This window comes from Buteo buteo, chromosome Z, assembly GCF_964188355.1.
Source record: "Buteo buteo chromosome Z, bButBut1.hap1.1, whole genome shotgun sequence".
Taxonomy (NCBI): domain Eukaryota; kingdom Metazoa; phylum Chordata; class Aves; order Accipitriformes; family Accipitridae; genus Buteo; species Buteo buteo.
In genome coordinates, this window is record NC_134204.1 from 39,173,955 (window position 1) to 39,199,409 (window position 25,455).

The 25,455-nt window shown below is 40.3% G+C and overlaps 1 protein-coding gene across 2 annotated transcripts in view; it reads right to left on the reverse strand.

Moving 5' to 3' along the window:
• Positions 1-25,455, reverse strand: part of PIP5K1B (phosphatidylinositol-4-phosphate 5-kinase type 1 beta) — a 124,376-nt gene that overhangs the window by 67,157 nt on the left and 31,764 nt on the right. For both annotated transcript variants that reach the window (XM_075020976.1, XM_075020975.1), the window contains exons 3-5: positions 20,874-20,952; positions 20,169-20,237; positions 2,557-2,687 (exon numbers count right to left, since the gene is read on the reverse strand). In XM_075020976.1, the coding sequence (XP_074877077.1) occupies positions 2,557-2,687; positions 20,169-20,237 (200 nt within the window). In that variant the 5' untranslated portion in view covers positions 20,874-20,952. The remainder of the gene's footprint in view (positions 1-2,556; positions 2,688-20,168; positions 20,238-20,873; positions 20,953-25,455) is intronic.

The following is a 25,455-nucleotide window of genomic DNA, read 5'->3' on the forward strand; positions in this document are numbered from 1 at the left end:
AACCTGCATTGCTGTCACAGTCACACACTTCACCAATATGATGGCTCACTCCCTCTCACTCCATTTTTCAGACCAATAAAAACTTTTACATAATATGCAAATTTCTCAGCTGTAATTTGGATTTTTTTAAACAAGCAAAATTTTGTGATTAGAGTGTATGAAACCACATGCACATAGTTAACTTCTCTATATTTACCTCATCTATGAGATAAAGACTACAAAACTTGCACAAACCTTATAGTTAACACCAGAACAAGGATCTGAATACCCTCAATTACTAGGAACTGAACAATGTAATGTAAAAGCTTCATTTCACATAAGAAACAGATCTTTTTTTCCTTAAAGGATTTCTCAGTTCAGAGGAAAACAGAAGTTGAATGAAGCAAATTTACATAAGGAGAGATCAACTTTAAAGTGTCTGCAATTATTTTGTACATTGTCACTTTAACTTTGTTTTAGTGACGTCAGTAATTTTTAAGGGTTGTAAATTATTAGAAAGAGTTTATGAAGTAGTATTAAAACTGCACATGAACAAAACTTTGAAAAACTCAAAGACAGCATTCCCAAATTCAGGGAATACTGCAATCATAGCATGCCTTTACAGAAATGATGGGCACTACTGGTACTTAGCACTTCTAAGAACCCAGACAACACTGAACAGAGCAAGTCATCCTGGTTTTGACATATATTTTTCCTACACCTTCTTCATCCATTCCTAGCAAATGTAACTTGGAAAAGTTACATGGCACTGTACTTCAGCTTCTGAACCCCCCAAATGAGTATGACCTTGATTTCTCTCATCAGCATAACTATATTATTACAAATTCTATACCATCAACTTGGCAGTGATACAAGCTGAGGCAGCCAAATGCAGAGCAGTAATGGTGCACAACCGGCAGCCAGCTAGTAAGAGCTAAGCTTCATCACAGGCTGAAGTCCTGGCTAGAATTTTATAGTATAGTGTAAATTCTTATATTGTTCTTAACACTGCAGGACTTGAATTTTCATAATTTTGATAACACCTCAACAAAATGGCAAATATTATTCTCAGTTTTTAGAAACTAAACAAACATGTGAATGGTGGACATAATACTTAATTGCATATAGATCCACAAATCACTTCCAGCTGTAATCAACAGCTCCTTTAATTGAAAGTATCACAATTATTTTCCTTCTCTAGAAGTGTGTATTGGCTTTGTGTGGCAAGGTTTTGGTAGCGGGCAGTGTGTTACAGGGGTGGCTTCTGTAAGAAGCTACTGGAAGCTTCCCCTGTGTCCGAGAGCACCATTACCAGCCGGCTCTAAGATGGACCCACTGCTGGCCAAGGCCGAACCAATCAGCGATAGTGATAATGCCTCTGTGATAACATTTTTTAAGAAGGGAAAAAAAGTTGGGACAGACAGAGAAACGGCAGCTGGACAGAGGAGTGAGAACATGTAAGAGAAACAACCCTGCAGACACCCAGGTCAGTGAAGAAGGAGGAGGAGGAGGTGCTCCAGGCGCCGGAGCAGAGATTCCCCTGCAGCCGTGGGGAAGACCACGGTGAGGCAGGCTGTCCCCCTGCAGACCAGGGAGGTCCGTGGTAGAGGAGATATCCACCTGCAGTCCAGGGAGGACCCTATGCCAGAGCAGGTGGGTGCCCGAAGGAGGCTGTGACCCTGTGGGAACCCTGCTCTGGAGCAGGTTCCTGGCAGGACCTGCGGATCTGTGGAGGGAGGAGCCCATGCTAGAGCAGGTTTTCTGGCAGGACTTGTGACCCCGTGGGGGACCCACGCTGGAGCAGTCTGTGCCTGAAGGACTGCACACTGTGGAAAGGACCCATGCTGGAGCAGTTCTTGAAGAACTGCAGCCCGTGGGAAGAACCCACGTTGGAGAAGTTTGTGGAGGACTGTCTCCCGTGGGAGGGACCCCACAGTGGAGCAGGGGAAGAGTGTGATGAGTCCTCCCCCTGAGGAGGATGAAGCGGCAGAAAATAATGTGTGATGAACTGACCGTAAACCCCATTAACCGTCCCCCTGTGCCGCTGGGGGGCGTGGTAGAGAATCCGGGAGTGAAGTTGTGCCCAGGAAGAAGGGAGGGGTTGGAGGGAAGGTGTTCTGAGATTTGGTTTTATTTGTCATTACCCTATTCTGGTTGATTTGTAATAAATTGAGTTAATTTTCCCCAAGCTGAGTCTGTTTTGCCCGTGACGGTAACTGGTGAGTGATCTCTCCTGCCCTTATCTCGACCCACAAGCTCTTTGTTACATTTTCTCTCCTCTGTCCAACTGAGGAGGCGGAGTGATAGAACAGCTTTAGTGGGCACCTGGTGTCCAGCCAGGGTCAACCCACCACAAAGTGACAAGTCTCAAATCTTCAGTTGAAGATCTTCCCATTTTTCTCCCTACCTTCATTTTCAATGACAACATGAAGACAGGATAATTTTCAAGCTCTCATACATTAAACTTACTCTAACCTCATTTTGTTAGAACTGGAAAACAATCCTTGTTTGAAATATCTAGTTAAGAGTTTCATTATGAAATCCTATTGAAAATACATTGAATAGGCTTGTCCTTACCTTGGTAGGAAGACACTTTCCACAACATAGAAGTCTTGCATAAGAACATCCCTGTCCGGTTTTGATGTAAGGTTTCCTACTGTGTATCCTATTCCCAGCTGGATAGCACCTTTAATAGCTGAGGATGTAGTCTGCATAGAAAGTAAGAATTCAAGCATGAGTTTCCTAAAAATAGATTTCTGTTCTTTATCAGTAACGTTATATGCTAAACTCTTAATCGTTTTCGTAATAACACCACCATGTCATCTTTACCCCCTAGACCACAGAGAGATGACCAATTTTCAATGAAAAGACTTAAAAGAAACACTATGTTGTAGCAAAAGCTACAAAAATCAATGCTCTGGTTGTACAGACTGAGACTTTTCAAATTGCCCAAATCATTTAGACATTGTGTTCTAACTAATCATAGAAGCATAGAATACCAGGTTGGAAGGGACCTCAAAGATCATTTGGTGCAACCTTTCATGGCAAAAGCAGGGTCTAGACAAGATGGCCCAGTAGTCTGTCCAGCCAAATCTTAAAAGTGTCCAATGCTGGGGAATCCACCACTGCCCTGGGGAGATTATTTCAAGAGCTGATTGTTGTCATTAAGAAAAATTTTCCTCTTGTGTCCAACCAGAATCTCCCCAGGAGTAACTTGTATCCATTACACCTTGTCTTTTCTGTGTGACTCCTTGTAGAAAAGGAGTCTCCATCTTTGTAGCCAACCTTTAAATACTGGAACATGGTGATAAGGTCTCCCCAAGCCTTCTTTTCTCAAGGCTGAACAAACCCAGATCTCTCAGCCTTTCCTCATATCACAGGCTTCCCAGTCCTTTGATCATCTTTTGTGGCCCTTCTCTGGACCTTCTCCAGCCTGTCCACATCTTTTTTGTATAGCAGGGACCAAAACTGAACACAGTATTCCAGGTGTGCCTTGACAAGCAGCGGGTAGAGTGGCATAATGACTTCTTTATCTCTGCTGGTGATGCCCTTGTTGATGCAACCCAGCATCCTGTTGGCTTCCTTTGCTGCAGCAGCACACGGTTCACTCATACTGAGCTGCTTGTCCACCAGGACCCCCAGGTCCCTTTCCACAGAGCTGCTCCCCAGATGGGTAGATCCCAGCCTGTGCTGCACTCTTGGATTATGTTTTCCCAGACCTTCCATTTGTCTTTGTTGAACATTACAAGGTTCTTGTTAGCCCACTCTTCCAGCCTATCCACGTCTTCCTGCAGGGTGGCTCTCCCTTCCAAAGTGTCCACTTCCCCACTCAGTTTGGTATCATTGGCAAACTTCATCAGGGGATACTTGATCCCATGATCCAGATCACTTAGAAAGATATTAAGCAGCATTGGGCCCAATATTGATCCCTGGGGGACCCCACTTGTGACAGGTTGCCAGTTTGAAAAGGAGCTATTATCCACCACCGTCAGAGAGCGGTCTGTCAGTCAGTTCTCCACTCACTGCACAGACCACTTGTCTAGACTGTAATGCATTGGTTTCTCTGGGAGGAGTCTCTGGGGAACCATATCAAAAGCCTTGGAGAAATCCGGGTAGACAGTGTCCACTGCTCGCCACACATCAACTGAGCAGGTTACTCTGTCATAGAAGCACATCAGGTTTGTCAAGCGTGATTTGCCCTTGGTGAATCCATGCTGGCTTTTCCCAATCCCATGCTTCATTTGGCTTGTGATAGGCCCCAGGAGGATTTGTTCTATAACTTTCCCAGGGACTGAAGTAAGACTGATGTGCCTATAATTTCCTGGATCCTTCTTTAAGCCCTTCTTGTAGATGGGGTGACGTTAGCCTTATTCCAGCATACTGGGGTCTCCCCTCATCTCCACCACTTCTTAAAGACTATGGGGAGCAACCTCGCAACAATGTCAGCCAGCTCTCTTAACACCCTTGGGTGGATATTGTCAGGGTCCGTTGATTTGTAGGCGCCAAGTTCCTGTAATAGTTCACATACCAACTTTTCCGTCACTGATGATGGGCCTGTGTTTGCATCAACCTGGATTTTTGCTCTGAAGGCCTGGGGCCCAGCAGTGCTGATAAAGACAGAGATGAAGGAAGTGTTGAGAGCCTCTGCCTTTTCAGCATTGCTGGTGACCAGTTCACCCCTCCTGTTCAACAGTGGGCCAATATTTTCCTTCTGTTTCTGCTTGTTTACGTACCTGAAAAACCCTTTCTTGTAGTTTTTGATATCTCTGGCCAATTTCAATTTGAGCTCAGCTTTTGCTTTTCTAACTGCATCTCTGCACACACTGGCAATGCCCTTGTAGTTCTCAACAGGTATTTGTTCACTTTTCCATGTCTGGTACGCTTCTCTTTTTGGTTTTGAGCAGACTCAGAAGGTCACAGTTAAGCCAAGGGGGTCTCTTGCTCTGCCTGCCTCCCTTACCTTTAAAGGGCATGACTGGTTTTGTGCTTCCAGGGTAGTGTTCTTGAAAACCTTCCAGCACTTGCTAGCTCCTTTATCCTCCATAGAAGCTTCCCATGGAATCACTCCCAATCAACCTCTGAGCTAGCTGAAGTTTGCTCTTCTAAAATCTAAAACCTTTGTCTTAGCACTAACCTTCAGCATGCTCAGCAGGATCCCAAACCCCACAATATTGTGATCACTGCAGCCAAGGTTATTACTAACTGAGATATTACAAAGCAGGTTTTCTTGGTTTGTGAGTAGCAAGTCCAGCAGTGCCTCATTCCTCGTTGGCACATTGTTTTTGGTTTGTGTGGCAGGGTTTTGGTAGCAGGGGAGGAGCTACAGGGATGGCTGCTGTGAGAAGATGCTAGAAGCTTGCCCAGCTCCAAGACAGACCCACCTCTGGCCAAGGCTGAGCCCACCAGCAACGGTGGTAGCGCCTCTAGGATAACATACTTAAGAATGGGAAACCTGCAGCAGAGAGGGGAGTGGGATGTGAGAGGACACCCTCTACAGACACCGAGTTCAATGAAGAAGGAGGGGGAGGATCAGCACCGGAGGAGGGGATGCCCCTGCAGCCGGTGGTGAGACAGCAGGCTGTCCCCACCCAGCCCATGGAGGGGAGTGGGGGAGCAGATGCCCACCTACAGCCCATGGAGGACCTCACACCAGAGCAGGTGGATGCCCCCAAAGATGGCCATGACTCCATGGGAAAGCCCGTGCTGGAGCAGTCTGTATCTGAAGGACTGCAGCCCGTGGAAGGGACCCACACTGGAGCAGCTCTTGAAGGACTGCAGCCCATAGGAAGGACCCACACCAGAGAAGTTCATGGAGGACTGTCTCCTGTGGGAGGGACCCCACACTGGAGCAGAAGAGTGAGGAGTCCTGCCCCTGAGGAGGAAGGAGCGGCAGAGACAAGGTGTGATGAGCTGACCCCAGCCCCCATTCCCTGTCCCCCTGTGCCGCTGGGCAGGGGAGGAGGTAAAGAAAATTGGGAGTGGAGTGGAGCCAGAAAGGAGGGAGGGGTGGGGGAAGGTGTTTTAAGATTTGCTTTTACTTCCCATTATCCTGTTTTGATTTGATTGGTAGTAAATTAAATTGATTTTGTTTTTTCCCCAAGTTGAGCCTGTCTTTTGCCCGTGACCATAATTGGTGACTGATCCCTCCCTGTCCTTGTCTTGACCCACAAGCTTTTTGTTATATTTCTCTTCCCCAACCCACTGGGGGGGAGGAGCGATTGAGTGGCCTAGTGGTGTTTTGTTGCCGGCTGGGCTTAAACCACGACACACATCTAAGATTTGTATGAGGAAGCAGTCCTCTACACATTCCAGGAACTTGATGGATGACATTTGAGCTGCTGTATTGTTCTAACAAAAGTCTGGGTAATTGAAGTCACTGTAAGAACCAGGCTCTGCTGACCCAAAGCTTGCTTAAGTGACCCAAATATTGCTTCGTTGGCCTTATTGTCTTGGTTTGGAAGTTGGTAGCAGATGTCTACTCTAAGATCCTCCTTGGAGATGACCCCTCTTCATCTTGACCCAGAGGCATACGATAGGGCTTCCACAATCACCATAGCTGACTTCTATATATTCAAGGTTCTTCTTAACATAAAGCACGACTCCTCCACCTCTTCTTCCCTGCCTGTCTTTACAAAACAGCCTATAGCCATCCATCATGAACCTCTTAAGACACTTCCAATCTAACTGTGAGATCTAACTGCATTCAAACTGCTTCACGAGTTTGAAACAGCATGCCTTATCTTCTGGGAAAAACAGTTACAAATTCCAGGCAATTGTACGTACATGCCAAGGCAACACAATGCAGGCTAATGGTTTAAATGCAGATTCTGGATACAAATGTATTTATTAAGTTCTGCTTAACAGTCAATGCAAGAGGTGCATTAACTCCGGGGAATCCAGAGAGAAATGAAAGGAAAGAAAAATCTCTATATAAAGATCTATACACAGAGTGAAATGACTTAAATTCAACAAACAGGACTTGCAAGGGAGAGAGGCATTCAAAAGGACAGGGACAAATAGTCATAGATACTGTGTATACGTAAATTGAGACCATATCTGAAACTTTCTCATGCTGACTAGACAATCCTGTTGGATGGATAAAAAAAATGGCAGAACTCAGTCAAAATAAGAAATTAGTCAAGAAAGGAATTCTTAAGAAAAGAAGGAAGGAGTGAATAAAGAAAACCATTGGGAAGGGAAAGGCAGCTATCAGGAAGGGAGTATCTTTGTTTGACATGGTGTATATTAACCAGTTTGAAGATACCATTTTGGTTCCTGTTTTCAGGTTTTACCTCCCACCCACCAAACAAGCAAGGGACTATCAGTGGAAGCAAAGAACACCAGAAGTTTCAGGGTCAGAACCACTTCAGCACTTGAACAAAAACATTTCAGGACTGGGAATTACATAAGAAGGGGTTCAAGTACACAAAACTACTCCTGTTATAGTTCTCAGAACAGCATATGCTAGAGTGACTGTTTATTCTTGAAAAGAAAAGACAGATGTGTAGCTCCTAAATAATTAAGACTGCACATGAAGTAGAACTTGCACTTGAGTAACAGCTTAGAATAGGCAGTTTGGTGGGAACAAACACCACCACCATTCTTAGACTGCCACTTCGACTATTAAAAAGCTTTGGCTTTGTGTCATAAGAAGATTCACATTTTTCTTTCCTTGAAAGGCCTCTATTCATGAATGATTAATGCCCAACAAAAGAAGTAGTTATGTAACTTTGATCAAACCAATACACATACAAATAGAGTTTCTGCTTCATGCCCATCTTGTTCACTGCCACAGCAAGGGACTACATCTGAAAGAGCAGCAGATAGCACAGTACTGTATTTTATTAATGAGAGAGGATAAACCATTCAAAAACCAAACTAAAACAAAAACCACACACACACACACAAAAAACACCCCAACAAGGCAGGTAACCTGGCAATGTGATTTCAGGAGGAGAACTCTGGATCATGTTTCAAGCTCATAAACAATTTCTGTAGGATTTCTGCAAATTCAAAAGAAGACCTACAGTCTCTGGGGGGCAGAATGTAAGATCTTCTACTAGTATGGTGCAGACCTTACCTACAAGGTTACCTTCTCGTTAATTTTCACTCCTATTCAAGAGTACCATTAGTAATCACCCATGGGGTTAACAGAAAAGCAATGTTATGCAACACTCAGGATACTTTAATAACCATTTTCAAACAAATTGATAGTAGTTACAGCATGCTGAAGGCAATTGCTGGCCCAAAGTCAATTGTCTGTGAATCACTCTTACAAGTTAACCCCAACAAAGGCTGGTCACCCAATATCCCCTTAGTAAATGACTAGTTTTTGTCAGGCTTAAAATGAAAACAAAACAAACCTTGGAATTTGTCTTAGTACAAATACTTGCCTTGGTCTTCTTTCTTTATTACTATTTTGTGATTAAGAACGGAATCCAAGGAAGAGATAAAAAAGCTGCTCCTCAAGCCTGAGGGGAAATGTTCTTGATTCATCCATTTTATTACTACAAAAACATATTTATTGGAATCCACAAATGCAAATGGAAAAACAGAACTCTCTCACACATTTTTCCTTACTCATGCACCTCTTTTAATGCCCGTGAAGGCAGCAAAATCTAGTTTCAAACCTAAGTTCCTTATTTCTTTCAATTCTTCTTGAATATTCTCATGCTGTAGAGCAAGCAAAAAAATTCAGCAACCTTCTGTGCCACACATTCTCTCTTTTAGAGACTGAAATAAATTTTTCTTCCTATTAGCCTCATGCAGAGGTTCAGAACATGGCTCTGAGTCCATGTATCAGCTGTAACCGTACAGCTGACAGTATACAGTGACTGTACAGTGATTCTTGGATCATTTAACCTGTTATCAACACCTTCTGAAGCTCTAAGAAATGGAAGGATGAGAATAATTAGCAGGATAAACAACTGCAGCTGATGAATTTTAGACTATGAAACTGATTGGATTTGTAGCAAATGGTGCACACTGTGACAACTGCCTTTGCTACCTAAAGGTTAACAACAAAGCAAAAGTTTTACCATCCTCCCCTTGCTGATTAGGGTATTACTGTCTACTGCACAGGTGCTTTGGTGGTTTTTGTACTGAAAATGAAGACAGAAACCCATAAAGATGTTGCCAGTTTCAAAGTAAACTGCCTTTTATTGGCTCTGATACTGTGGATACTAACGTGCCAGGCCAGGATCTGTCCTCCTTGGCAGCATACAACAGCATAGACTTGAATGGGCATAGGCACACAACCTCATCTCTCTCAGACCAGTCAAGGTCTTACTGGCTTACACTAATCTTCACTTCCAATGCTACTGCTGAAAAGGAGAGACCTGCTATTTCTTCTCCAGTCCCCCAGATTTATGCATTGGTACTCCTCCCACTGTGCCAGCAACAGTTTCTCTGTGTCCAGCCAACCACTTACAAAAGAGCTGATAAAACTACAGGTTTTCAGCAGGATCAGTTCCCTGATTCACATAAGCACTAACATCAGCCACCCAGCTGAATAAAAAAATATCATACCCTCAACAACATAAAACAAATTGGATAGGGCTTATGTTTGTCCTTCTACTGGCTGCAGGAGGACAAGTGAAGTCTGAACTAGCAAAAAGCCTACCTCCTCAAAATTAATGTGTCATCACCTCCTGAACACATCTCAATGGACACTGAGTTTATGCTAGCTCAGTGCTTTGTGCCATATGGTCAGCACACTCTTGTCTTGTTAGTGGGAATCCTGGATTTCTCTCCAATCCACAACCAGAATCAGGTACAGTCTCTCCCCACTCTAGGTTTTCAACAAAAGTTAGTTCAGGAGACAAAATCAAGACTTTCACACAAATTCAGGTTAAACTGCAACTTATGCAGATAGTGAGAAGGAAAGCATGAAACCATGTGATTAAGTATAATGTAAACTACAACTCCTGCAGCCATGCAAACTGAGAAATTGCCCATTCTGTGTACTACTGCACCTGTGTGCCAGTATTTCAAAGCTGGTAGGGACATGCCTCTTCCACCTACCATCAGTTGCCTGTTAAATGGGAACAGATCAGCAAAGGGAAAAGAGCTGCAATTCAGGAAGAGCTGTACTGAGGATAAAATGCTCCAAGTGAAGTCCTACAATTTCTAAACTGTTGAGTCAAAAAGCCTCTCAGACAGACTCTGCTAGAACCAGTTCCACATTCAACGAATGGGATCACCCTACCTCTTTAGATTGCTCTATATGCGAGTAATAGATTAGCAAATAATAGAGGGATTTATTGTAATGACTTTGTTATTTTTACCTCAAGCTACAAAATTCCTTCACTGTATCTCATAATGCTTATGTAATTCCACCTTTAGTATTCCCACATTTTCTATTTTAGTCAGTCTGCCTTGCTGTCCACAATACGAACATATTCAAAATGAAATTTAATTCTTCGTCCTGTCTACTGCCTCTCCACAGTTTTATCCCTGCATATAAAAGGTTAAATTGTCTTCATCCTGATGAAACATAACTTTTCCCCTTTCTGTCAAAAGTTACTATAGATTTTCTCTATATTTGTCACATGACATTGCTAAAAGGCCTGTAGAGATAAAAAATTATATGCAGAGTCATAAAGCATAACAACAAGTTACAGGATGAAAACAGAATATAATACAGAACAGCAACAGTTAGGTATGTGGAATATCTGCATCACCGATAAAATATTCTAGCACCAAATGTGCTGTCTCATGAATTGCTCTTCTCTACAGATGGGTCTTCCACTCAATCTACATCATCCAAGCTGAAATCCTTTTTCAGAGTAGCAAAATAAATGAGAACTTAAATCCTTTCAAATCGGGTATTAAGTTTGCGCATGATCCCACAGATGTACTAAGCAGTACCCTAACATTGCTTTTGCTACAGATAATTGCTTTCAGGCTAATTCTGTAAAATTTGAATTTGCTATTTTCATAAAAGAAAGGTGTTAATCAGCTACACATAATGTATGTAAAGGTAGTTTACATTCAGCTAACAAAAAATCAACTGAACTGAAGCTATTTAAACAGCTGTGCAAGTTAGGGACAAGGCTATTGAAAGGAGTGGAAAAGTCTGCCTTTTAAAAAAAATGAAAAAAATCCAAGGATGACAAAAATACAGGTACTGTAGTTCCAGAAAGTATATTATACCTTGCTCAATAATTATTTCCATTAGAGTGTGAAGGTTGTAAATGGCTGGCAAACCTAACTAACCACTGATGTGACAGTAAAGGATTGGTTTTGAGTACATAGTGCACAAAGACTTCAGATATGGTAAACAGATTTTAAACTAATTTTTTTTGTATTTTCTCTACATCTGTATGGGACTATTAATGACAGAAAACAAATCATTTAATGAACCATGAGCAGAGAGGAATTGAGTGGGATGTAGGCTTCATTTAATTTAGTAGAAGTTCCCTTCTACTCTCATTCACAAAGTTTCTTCCCATTCTTTTAACTCGCAATTGTTCTTTGCTAAGTCTTTATGTATTCCCCACAAGCAGCTCATGAAAAATATAACTCTAATATTCTTGCCTCCTTTAAAAGTAAATATCCTAGGGACATCCTTTAGGACTGCGTGGATGTAAACTTTGTCCTTGTTTATCTGTTCTGCCTTTTTATAACTCATTTTATTGCAGCTGAAGTTTGGCCTATTGAACTTTCTGGGGCAAAGATGGTGATTCTTCCAGAAGACATCTGCCTTATTGCAGGTGCTATAAAGCAATGAAAGAAAGGCGAACTCTGCCTCAGCAACTCCAACTCATTATCACTCTGGAAGGCAAGATGATGTTTGCTTTCTTTCACCCTCTGTACTACTGTCATTCAAACAGGTTTTAAAATCTGCCTAATGAAACGGTAGAGATACCTAGTTATCACAGTTCTGTGTAAGACATAGGGACAAAAAGGCATCTGAGCAGAAGCCACCACTGATTAACACTGTTCTGCAGCCATGCTTCCCACAATGTAGCTGCCATTAGTTCATTTCTGTCTACTGCTGTCTGTGGAGAAGCCTGCTCATCTCCCTCACCAGCCCACTCTGCAACTTAGCGGGACTTAATGAACTGGACTGGTGCAATAGCTGCCTTCCTTCAGGCAGCATTCTCAGTGAAGTTAAAAAAGAATAAAATACATGAAATCCACAGGGTCTCGCTTAGTCAAAATGATTCAAGCCACATGGGTTAAGCCAGATGTGAATTTTCTACTACAAGTAAGCATTTGTTTTTCAGTTATAGTGGTTACCGTAAGTACCAGGAATCCATGCTCACTATCACTCCCATGCAAACACAGTTTATCTTTTCCAGACTCCTGAAAAGATACAAAGTCTCTACAAATTGTGTAAAACCTTAAGCCAAACCACCTGAGATGAGTGCCTATTGAAAAACAGTATATCATCTTCAAGCAGCATTTAAAAAGAGCTCTCTTTGAACATTAGGAAGTTGCAATTAGATTCAAGATGTATGTGTGGTTATTGCCTAGTCCACTGCTTCTGCACTAGAGCTCTCTTGCCTTTGAGTGCCTGCTGTGCTTACAGTCCCATTGAAACAACACTTCTTGCAGCTGAAGCTTCTGGAGGTGGCTACCCTATCTCAGCATGCTCTCTGCAGCTGCCGTATTTGAGCTATCGATTTCCTTTTACATTACATCACAAACAAGGACATAAAAAAAGAATTGCTAGAAAATCCCGCTGACTGAACTAGTTTTAGTGTTTCTCCACAACTTGTAACCATGGGTCACTACAGCCACAGTACTCCTTCACTCTTCCTTCAGTTCACACTGTTTTTCTCTCTATCAAATATTTGACCAGCTGCTGCAGGTCACAGTTCATGAAGCTGGACTTCTGCTTATCATCCTCACCTCTGGATCTTGCTGCTGGGGGGGACAGGTCTAGGGGTTTGTGAATGGCTTTTACTAAGTTGTTCTTTCTTCCCACAGAACAAAAATACCTTAGTGCTGCTAGTCTGCTTTGCAAGAACCAGCTGTGACCTCCAGAGGAAAACTCTACCCAATGTTTTTCTAATAATAAGGCAATCTATAACTCAAAATAACCAGAAAGACAGACAAGTATTTATTTGTACAATGCAGATGTAATTAGAAATGGTCCCATAGACCTAGAAAAACGAAGGTATGCAGCAAAGAGCAGAAATATCCAGGGTGTATCTCTTCTTTCAGAAAGTTGAAATTATACTGGTCTATGCCACATTCTTTGGTCATTCTTTTTCTTTGCACCCCAGAGGAAAGTCTCAACACAAACTAGGGCAGCACTACATGCTGCTCTATATAGTGTTGGCTGTGCTTTTTAAATTATACATATCAATAGCTGTGCTATTAAAATATAAACAGTAGAACTTATCTTTTTCTGGCATACTATGCTGAATGCTAACATAAATGCTAGATCATTAAACAAGTGCAACAGATAATATTTTATAATTTTTCCCCCCCTCTTTATATAATTACTGTTCAGAGTTGGTAAAAGTAGTTTTCTTGTAGTTCTTTGAATAATTCATTCTTCCAGCTCAACTGCTATATCAGAATGATTTTCTGACCCAAGCTGAATCTGATCTCCCTTTATTTTCCAAAATTGGATTCAGGTGACTTCATGGCTTTCAATTAATTTTTTGTCCATTTCAAAACATTTATGCCAAAGTTTCAGAAGGGGTCATGAATCCAAGTGCTTTGGTTCTTCTCTCTATCTCTCTAAGAAAAAGAATTTGAGACCTGTAAAGTTGGTAGTAGCCATTGCTCCAGGCAAAGCCAGTGCAGACAGTCATTTCAATATCTTTACAGATGTAAAAAGTGCTCAGAAGTCTGCCATTGAAGACATAGGTCCCAGTGCAGCAAAAACTCCAGTGGCAAAGTTTCAATGTCTGCAAGATTAAGTACCCTACATGCAGACATGAGATGCAGGCCATAAGCCAATGCCAAAAGTGATGCAGCAATGCTGCTCATACATGTTTGCAAGGTCTAACAACAGGTAGCTGGCTTCCTTTATCCAAGCAAATTCCCTTTGCTCCTGGGCAAACTGACTCACGCTTACGATAAGCAGTTTTGAACAGGTTACATAAAGTGCTTGTAATACACTAAGCAGAAGAGCCGCAAGATACGTAATAATGAGAAACAAAGTGTAATTGTATACATGTGTGGCAGCCTTCAGATTACAAGTAGAGATTCTGGTAATCTAGTCACAGGTTTCCACGAGTACACTATATATATCTGCTTTGAATTCTGGTATGGTTTTCTTTGACACACTTAATATGCTTTGACAGACCTGTCTGTGCCCCATTCTTGCCACCATACTAGTATTAAGCATCAGAATGCTACTGAAATCTGTTTTGTCAGGAAGCAGATTTAGGGACTACTGTGTGATGACATCGCAACACAAAAGCTGCATATGTGTCAGCAGCTTCTCACAACAAAGTCTGCAAAGTATCAGGAAGAAATAAAAAAAAGTGGCTATTGCATACTCCAGACTTCAGTGATAAGACTGTGATGGATATCCAAGAGAAGCTACAGTCTGGTGACTGCATTTTGTTGCCAGGTTCCCTTCCTAGCTTTGCTTAGGATCTTCAAGCACGAAATAGAACAAATAACTACAGCCTATCCTCCCCCACCCCCCCGCCCTCTGTTTCTCTCTGAAAAAACAAACAAACAAACAAAAACCCAAACCAAACCAAACAAACCGAACCCAAACGAATGAACGGACCAAAAAAAGCCGACCCTCAAAGAGCTGGCCACAGTTTGCATAATTTAAGATTTCTTTGATCTCAAAGTTATTTGAATTGTCTACCTTAAAAGCTGCATTGAGTATGTACCTGTGAAGTTTCTCTTAACTAAGTCTCTTAACTAAGTTTCTCTTAACTAAGTCTCTTAATTAAGTTCTTTGATTAGAGTGGCTGAAATTTTTTAGGTGATGTTCACACTGTAAAATTAGCAACTTCCTGAAATTTACAGATACAAAGAAAAAGCAGGAGGAGTTTCAGAGACTGTAACGCTTGTAGCAAATAACGGCAGCTGAACAGCCCAATAGACCCACCTTAAATAACACCATTTTAAAGAGAGGATACGCAAGGGAAGGTTGTGATTTTCAAAAGAAAAACAAAACCAAAACCAAACAAACAGAAAGTTGTGTTCCATCATCTCTCAAGGACTTTGACTAAAGAATATTAGACAATTAAAAGCCAGAAGAACATTTATGTCAGATTGCAGTGGCAGAAAAACCCAAAGTTAAAAAAAAAAACAACCAACCGCCCCCCAACCCCAAAACCAGAGCTGAATGAAGAAGCATGATTCATAATAGAAACTATGCCATTGTCTTGGTCTGTTTATGCATTTCAGAGTCTCAAAGGATATTGTAGCAATGCCCGTGCAAGGCCTCGCACAAGGTTTTAATAATAGAAGATCTTTTCTTGGAGCTCCAAGATGTTTACATTCATGCATGTGGCAAGTCAGATTTTCTTCTGCCAGGGAAGTGGGCCAAAACTTGACTATTGCAGGAAATTGAAGAATTGCAGATTTAATTAATTCAGATAAAGATGTTACCTACCTCTATTTTAGCTGAGCTGAACAAAATCATAAAGAAAATATTGGAAGAATCTAAAGTCCCAGAAATGCAACTGATAGGCCTACAGACTACTTATTATTCTGGAAAGCTTTAACCTGGATGAAGTCAGAGATGCTTTCCTGGAGAAAGTTTGTTTTTACCCAACTGAGGTGAACTTTAAAACAATGAAGAACAGTCATTACTCCAGATGTTTGTAATATATGGATAGCTCTTATAAATAATCTACATAGATTCATGAGACGTTTGGAACATATTGCTACTGCACAGCAAATATACCAGAGATCAGGAATAAACCTGTCCATTATAAACAAGATTCCTTCTTCCCCCAGGATCAACAAGTAATACCTTTGGGAACTCTCCCAAGGCCAAACTATGCTAAAGAGTTACAGCTGGCCAAAAGACACTGATGCATACATACAGGGAAAGGACAAGCACATTTTGAGGATTGTCCATTTTCACCAGTGCATGATTAAGATGCTTTTTCTTAGCACAGAGCTACAAACTTATTTATCACAGCTAACTAGTCAACAGAGATGAGCTGCGCTGGATGAGAACATCACCCTCAGCAGTGCACACCTTGACAGTACAAACAGAGTGCAAAAGGCAGAATTACAGAATGAAGAGGGAGTGGATTAAGGAGTATTTGGTTCCCATTCATTCTCCATCTGCTGCAGCAACTGAGTCCCACATCACTAGGTGCAACTGCAATTGCATGTCTTTTCCACACTGGTCAGTCCAGTCCAGCTGCTACTCAAAGCAGTACCTACATCATCTGCTCCAGAGTCTTCAGAAGTAAGGGGGAGTGAACCACAAGGAAAAGAATGTGAAGGTTTTCTACACGCCCCAGCAGAAAACTGTTTTTCTTCAAACAGCTGTTAGAAATAATTTGTTTTCTGATGGAAATGGCTTTTAGTAGGCCATCATTCATGTCTGTATCAATGGGACAGATTGTATTGGCTAAGGTAAGCAGTTTCATTTACACTAGATAAAAAGCACCTTTATCTCCAAGACAAAAATACTAATTTTTTACACTTGCATAAAACAGATTAATTAAAAAAAAATCAAGTATTTGCAATTATTTTCTCTATTTTTCCCCCAGCTTTCTCTTATAAGATAATGCACAGTTCTCAGTAAGGGATATTTACATTTCCAGATCAAACAACTAAAACATTACTTAATATATATTGATTAGTTTGGCTTATTTCCCATTGGATCTGGCACAAGAAAAATGCCTCTAAAGCCAAAACATGTATTTAATTTTCTCTTATGGGTCATTGGATTTTACATCACAAAGCAGATGTTCTCCATGCATCACTTTTCCTGTTTGTATGCAATTTATATGTGTATGTATATATATATATATGACTTACGCTGAGCTGACATAATCTTTGCATGCTATTATGAAAGATGAACGGACACAGGTTATAATTAAGTAAAATGCAAAATTGTTTAAAACAAAAGGTTATTTTGCTTTTTAGATCAGATTCAGGATTGCTCCCCCTCACCCCCCACCCAATGCAAGGAAAATGTAACCTTTCAGCAGGGTAGTATCAATGTATCCCTTATCCCTAAAGATTTCATTTTATTTTGGGTGTTATAGACATTCCAGCATGCATCTGAGTATCATGTAGTTTTTTGCCACAAAGCAACTGCAGATCCTGAATCAGCAAGCCCCTTTGCAAGTGCTGGGAGAGGATGAAGAGGCACATTAGCATTTTGCTCTGTGAGAAGATAAAGAGCCCAAGGAAGATTTTAAAGTGAAGACCAAACCACACAGCTCATGACACAGTTACTGTTACCGAGTCCTCATGTAGAACCAATGGGTCCCACAACAGGAGACAATGGCAGGATGACCTTAACTCTTCCTTCACTAATCTCTCTGCTTTGCAAGGGTGACCTTTTACCCAGGGTGAGATTGAGACTGAAACTGTCATCACATGTCAGGATGACTATCTCCCAGAATTATCACTAGAAATCCCTTGAATTACCCACATAAAACTTGACATCACAAAACTTTTCTAACGTCTGTGTTTCTGAACTACATGCTAGCTACTGATTCTACTTCCAGCTATACTATTGTTCCATTGAAACCCTCCATGCCCACATCTCATGACACAACTTCTTTGGCTACCAGACCTTTTCAGGGGAGCACATCACTGGTAAGACTATTCCAGGTCAAAGATATCTACCACTGCCTCAGGTCCCATGCCACACAGTCCTTCACAAACTTACTCAGTCCCATTTTAACAGCAGTTATACAGCCGCCCTTGTGCTATACATTAGAGGTCAAAGCAGAGCACAGTAAAAACCAGAATTGCCACAATTCAAGCCAAGGTACTGTCCTTTGCTTTTCTAAGCTGAACAGCACAAGCTTCTTCACCTTTATTATGATTTGGTTTTGGGTTTTTTTTTTGAAAAGCAGAAGTGAAGCCTCTCAGCAATGAGTATGGGTTAGCAAGCATGGTCTGACTTCAGAACTGCATGAGTATCTCGCTAAGTGTTTCCACTGCGATCAACGGCAGTGGTAGATGGGAACAGGAGCTGCCCGAGTAGCTGAAAAAGCACCAGCTGAAGAAATAAGCTCTTCCCCAGCCCAGATTTCTGGAGGAAGTGGCACAGGAAGTCACAGGACAGAACTGCAAGTATTTTCCAGCCAGACAAACCAAGTGCAACAACACATGACTGGAGAACTGTAAATGCAATACCTGTATAAAAGAGTGAAGAAAAGTGATGTGGGCAATAAAAGACAGGCGGATTTTAACTGTAAACAAGACTTCAACAGAGCAAGATCTCCCTATGAAAGTTACTTAAAAATATGGAATTAAATGGGAAATGGCACGAAATTCCTCTGTCAAACACAGGTCCTGCCAGGCTCACCCTGTAACCAACTTTCTAGACATATGCAGTGGATTCCTCTGGACTTCTGTAAAGAATATGAAACACTGTTACATGGAATATCTGAAGAAGGTGAGAATTAACAGGAAGTGTAAGGCTTGCAAGGAATTTGGCTTAAGAGGAGAGATACATTGTTAAAAGTTAAAGCATCAGGCAAAGACATGCTACCAGTAACCCCTGCATGGGTAAATTGTGAGGTCAAAATTTCTTAATTTTTTTATTAACATTATCAGAAAAAGCAGGAGCATAATGATAATATTTGGTAATAACACTAAACTATGGGGCATATGCAACACAGGATCCTGAACACAGAACAATTGAGGGTGTAAGTATAAGAAAAGGAATTAAACTGGCATAAAAGACAAGTACAGACAACTGGTGGTTCAAGGGAAAGGGCAGAATTTGGAGATGATAGTCACAGTGATCTCCAGATGTGATGTGGTTGTGAATCCTAGGTTTTGTCAGAGATGTGTTTCCAGTAAATACACAGAAGAATTTTTGCCATGGTGAGATGTCTTTACAAGGCTTCCTCTAGAATATTGTGAATTTAAGAGCTGAACAGGAACAGAGAATAGCATGTAGGATGACTGGGGGGAATGGACACTCACCTGTGGTGGGACTACCAGGATTGGTCTTGTCTAGCCTAGCAATATAAAACTGCAAAAGTGTCCACCTCAGGCACTGAATTTCTTTTCCTTTCTCGTACTAGATGTCAAAAACAATTTAGACTTCAATATTTTAATGTCATAAGCTGGGAGACTGAACATAACCTATATCTAAAAAGAAAAAAAGCATTTGCTCAAACATTATTTCCTTTCATTTCTGAGAAAATTATCTGGAATGTTAACGTCACCCAGTTACTGAAAATATAGCTGCCAACAAAAGGGGTGGGAAAAGAAATAGTAGCTTATTATTCTCCTTGACTTCACTAGCAGTGCTGTAGGCAACACTCAGAAATGAAGAACCCTAACCCATGTTATATACTGTAGGAGTATGTGGATCTCTGTGCTAGACTACAGAAATTAAAAAAAAAAATCACCACTCCTTTGAGGTGATCTGTCAAGAAAATGATCAAATCCAGCAGCTAACAATTTGATTGTGTAAATATGTATAGAAAAATGTGCATTTATAGCTTCCATTAGTTATCAACAGTGCAAGGTGGACCTAAATAATGCTGGTCCCTGACAATCAGTGACAGAAAAAGAAAACCGAAACCAGCATCAGCTACTGTTACAACACCTAAATAGGTCTCTGCTACTACCATTGATGCATGCTCCTACATTAAATATGTCCTTTCTTAAACAATATTTCTTTTTTTTAAAAAAACAAAGCAAACAAAAAGTGTACTGTTTGGCAAAGCACTGAGGAGGTGGTAGGGTAGGTTTGCAGTCCAGACACATCGCATAAACATTCAAAGCGTTTGGGAACTTACTGTACTAAATGTTTATGCCCAAAGGTGTATCTGTTGCTAAGAGCAAAGAATTTCCATCTATCTAGCAAGAGTGTATACTTCAAAGCTGTACTGAACAAGCTTTCAAATAGTCAGCTCTGCAGTGGGTAGAAATGTCTTATGATTTCACAGAAGGAATAAGGTACTTTCAAAAAATCCATAGAATGTGTTTTGTTTGTTCTTGTATTTAGTCAGTTCTCCAATATATTTCACTTACAGCAGGTCTGAATTACCAATATGAAGGGAAAAACATGCAATGAAAATGCTGTAAGTCTTATTTACCTTTTTATATGTTTTCTCCTCATTTGGCTTTCCAGAAGTAACATCTCCATTTTCAGTAACAGATGACATCTAACAACAAGAAGCTTAAGTTATAAAAAAAGTACTTGCTTTAGAGAAGTAAATCTTCAGAAAACATCATACAATTTGTTATCCATTTTTTGCTAAATTAAAACTTTTTAGAGGACAGCAAATCACCAAGATCAGTGACGTATCTAGGATACTCCTGGAAGGATTTTCCAGGCATACTAAAAGGACAGCACTGCCCCAGGAACATATTCAGCGTATGCCTGATTCTACATGACCCTCTATTTCTTTTTCCCCACACCAGTATGCAGGTTTGCAGGAAGACATTGCAGTGAAATCTTGCTCCTCAGCAGACAGCATGAGATGATCTTGAAAGCTACAATGATGGTCAAAACTATGATGCTTCTGGGCCAGATATTCAGTGGCATGGCTCAGAGGTCCAAGGCCTTTGGCTGCATTGACACGCTGTATCTCCTCAAAGGAGCAAGGAGGTATTCAACATTGCATCTTATCATGGCTTCAAAGTAATGCTAGATCAAGAATAAACCACTAAGTTAGAGATCACTTGGGTCAGACACTCTTAAGTGTGGCTGCCAAAGTGAACAAAACAAAAAGCTACAAGGACGAGTTTTAAAATCGTTCTAGATTTTGCCAACACTTTCACAATGGAAGTATACGTACCCTTATGAACAACAGGAAAAGTCATCTGGAGCTGAGAACAAAGATCAAGCCATTCATGGGAGTTAATGTCTTCTAGAACCTATTAAAAGAAAAATCTGTCTATCACTATGCCATCACAAATTTACATCTCGTAAAATAGCTGTAGATTTCTTTTTTCTACTATTATTCAGCCCAAGAAAGAATCCAGCCATGAGTGATGCTTTTCAAGAATCATCTTAAATAACTTGGTTACTAATGGGTCATTTAATGTACTTAGAAACTAGCAGTATTACACAGGATAGAATCAGTGCAGTCTAATTTCCCTTTGCCCTAGATATTTCACTACTGTGGTACAAGCAACCCTACAATAAAACATTTATGTAGAGCAGTAGACATACATGCTCTGGAATGTTGTTTAATTACATGATCTTTTCCAAAATTAAATACTAAACCTTATAATCTCCACACACTTGGGGTAGCCCATATTTTAATCCCACCAAAGCCAAAAAGATAAGCAATAGGAGTGATGGTTTGGGGGACTGCACACTGAATAGTTGTAGATAACAAATAAACTAATTTTGGAAGTTTTCCATAATGGTAGTTACTATCAGCATAATTTCTGCGAGTAGTCTTGTTGAGGTCAGCTATTTCATAGTTAAAATGGTTTGACTAAACATATGAGAAAATATTACATAATCAGATATTATCTGATACCTCTTTAGAATCATGTCTCCCTCCCATCTTCCACATCTGTTTTAAGCCACATCAGTAAAGCTGTTTTTCAATTTAATTTGTCAACCACACAGGAAGCAAAAAAATCTCATTTGTCCTTAATGAGTACAAATAGCATCTTGTACATAACTAAAAATTGATTTAAAAAAACCCCACACACTCCCACGCCTCATTCACTGAATTTAATTTTCCAGTAATGTGAAAAGTATACGTAACACAACTAAGAAACCTTTTCATAAAAGGCTACAAAACCATACTTTCCTCCTCTTCAGAGAAGCAGACTATTAACTGCACCTGAGATTAAAAAAAAAAGACAACAAATAGAACTGGATTTTCTGAGAACAAAACAATGCCTCCTTAGAAAAAACTTTTAACATTACAGACCAGTATTTTCCTACTGCAGCTAGCTACATTCTTCATTGTAGCCTTCATGCAATTAATGCATCTTCATCACTAATTCCTTCACTTGGATCATTTAGATTAGCATCATCCTACACATCAGACTCCTACGTAAAGGCAACAACTCAGTTTTGATCGCTTTTAAAACCGAGTGTAGTTTATCTAGCTTACCTATATTCACACATTTAATATTAATTCTTATCCATGTTTGTAACTCTATCAGTACACAAACACAGACATCAAGAACTTCTGTTAAAACAGCTTTTGTAGGAAAAGAAATGTCATTTTAATCACTAGTAGGAAGAAGACTATTTAACCAACTGATCCCTGGGTAAAACTACCAAGAACCCCAAACTGGTTTTCTCCACACCGCCCCAAGACTATTGATATAATAAGATGTTCTACTACTCCCCAAAATTCCTAAAATATGATCATACATACTCAACAAAAGCCAAATATGAATGCAACATGGGAACTTTCTTTCAATAAGAAGTTAGCTAAAGAAAACACTCCTGCCAGACATGGGAGAAAAGCCTGCTTGTTCCCAGCATAGTCAAACAAATTATTCAGGAACACTTCATTCATGTGAAAATACACCCCTGTAATACTGCCAAGGATAGGAAAACAGACAATGAGATCCCAAGTTCAGTAACCACCAAGTACGAAAACTCATACACCATGAAGAAGGTAAATTTTTCCTATCTATGCCAGTTTATTTCATTCCTAGAGGCATCTAGAATAGAATTATTCCAGTTCCTAATCTTTTGAGAAACAGAGCACACAGCTTTAACTTAACTGGGTTTGTGTTAAATCTCTTTCAAGATCTTCACTGTGACAACTGTCTCCTATTCCATGATAATAATTTTTTTGCAAAGCAAGCATTACTTCATGTGTTTTCTCCCTGCTCTGCAACTACTGAAATGGTACAGGGTGCCTTCTCATGTGCTTTATATCGTGCATAGCAAGAGCTACTGTCTCAGTCCTGCTGAGGTTTAACAGTAAAAAAACAGGTAACAACTTACAGTCTTGGACCCACTTCCAGGCTAAACTATAACTATTTATTTATTTATTACAATAGCAGGAAACCACTGTAGCTAAAGCATTGGATCTCTGCATGTATCTGACAAAGGGCAGGCTCACAATAAAGTAAGACGGGGCGGGGGGTAGAGGAGGAAAACATTCAGTCTCAAAAACACTGCTGGTATTCAGTGAAAAACTGGGCTATAAAAATCTCCTGTTTAGCTTCTTAGATGCCAAAAATCTACCCGATAACAAATAAGAGCAACATTAAAGTCCTGTAGAAATTTAAAGAGTATATTACCCAAATGCTCTAGAAGCGTCAACATTTTGGTCATGAGTCTTATTCGCAGCAAAACCTAGCTTGACATGTTCAGTTCCCGAGACACAAGTCCACAGCCTTTAATTCCAACTTTCTGCTCAGAACATCTCCTTGTCCTAAATGCAGACTTAAAAGAATCACACCTACTCAATATATGCTTCAACCTTTCAACAAAAAATCTGTGGTTTACAGTTTAGTTTCTCACACTGGAATTGTTTAATCATATCCCTCTTAACTCACACGAACTGCAATTTCCATGATTCTGGGCAAAAAGTTGCACTTCCACCTAAAGCTACAGGAGCACCTTTTTAATTTGTCTGCCTAGCCAGAAGCCTGCTACATCAGCACCGCCCTGCCTACCATGCAGCCGGAGTTTTGAGAACTGACGTGACACACAGCAAATGCTATCTTCCTACCCAGCCTCTCTTTTTTGTTTCTGAATTTTTAATTGCATTTTCCTTATATAGCAGAAATTTACCTTTTACTGACAGCATAAGGCATTCATTTTGCCAGATTATAAGTAACTATCTGTTTTTACACGACCTTAATTGCTTAGGCCCAGCTCACAGGAACAGGTACTGGTACTAACACTTGAATGGCTTTTCAGCTCAATTTCAAGTGAACTTTAGAATTCTCACCTTCAATGAAAGCCAATATCGATGACAAAAGCTGTCGTTAGGTTCCTACAGGCCTCACACATTTATTCATCCAACCAAAAACTAGTTCTGCCTTTTTTGCATTATCAAGAAAACAGCATTTGTTTGAAGAATGCATTTCTTAGCATCTTTAGATCATTTTCTTAAACAAATAATTTTTTAAGGGTACTGATAAAACATGCTATTTAGGAATCACATTCCAAATACAAACCATGTAGCTTCTCGCTAGAACTGCTGCCTTCTCCTGGCTGAGAGTTAAATTTTTTTTTTTTTAACTAGCTTTTGTGACAGACATGTCCCCAGGTATACTGCTGGCAGGCTTCTACAGTGGCTAGTACATTCAGAAAGAGAAACCTAATTTCAAAGAAAATGTATTGCTATCTTTTCATCTGGCATAATCTATCATTTTAAATATGAGGAGTAAAAGCAAAATGAAATGACACTTAAAATTTTCAATGGACACAGGGACAGTACTGGAAGTTAAATAATACAAGAAGCAGTTATGCCTGTCCAAGACCAACAGTATACAAATAAAATAGACTGGTGCACATTTTTAATCTTTAAGAGTCTGAAACACACAACTGGATTTTCAGGAGACATGCATTGGGATGGAATACACAATTTTGGAATTAATCCAGAAATTTGGTTCTGATACTTCTGTGCATTTCAGATAACCGGTTTATTACAGATAGCCACTTTCTAATCCTTAAACAGTTCTCTTCCTCCAGGAACACAAAACCCCCCCAGAATGGGGCAGCTGACTCCTCAGAAAAGCACACAGAATCTCATCTTAAATTCTTACCAAGGATATTAAGTCAGCACCAGACAAAAAATGGAGATGATCAGAATAATCATTTTATCTGTCCTAACTAACTGGAAGTTTTCAACACAAGATTGCATTCTTGCCAATGGCAGTTTGTCGGCACAACATGTAAAGATATTGCCAGATATTTCTAATTCTATAAATAGCATTTATAGTGTATTCCATTAAAAAGAGTCATCAAGTTAAATTCCTTGGTAGCCCTTGTCACTCCTCTGTTACGACTTTAAAGCAGCATCTTTTAATACAACTATGAAAATCACAGCTATTTCATTTATTGCAAAACTCACTTTTACTGGTAAGATTTGCCCAGTCATACTTTCCCTTGTGGTAGTTGTGAAAGTAGCTTGACAAATCAGTTCCTCAATTCACTAAAGGACTTGCAGATCTATATGGCAACACACTTCCAACAAACCACTTGGGGGACAGAATCATACACTGCCAGATTTCAGCTCCAGTGTGAAACTGGAAATCTTTGTTACACAGTGATGCTGTAAGGGAAAAAGCTTCTAAACCGAAAATGTTCCACAGCAGAGGTGATATAGAGAACGAACTGCTTATTGCTTAATGATCTAGCTCGTCTTGATTATCTCTCTGTAACTTTACATACCAAGGACTGGTGTTTGTCAAGGATTAAGCCTGTCAGAGACTGGTACT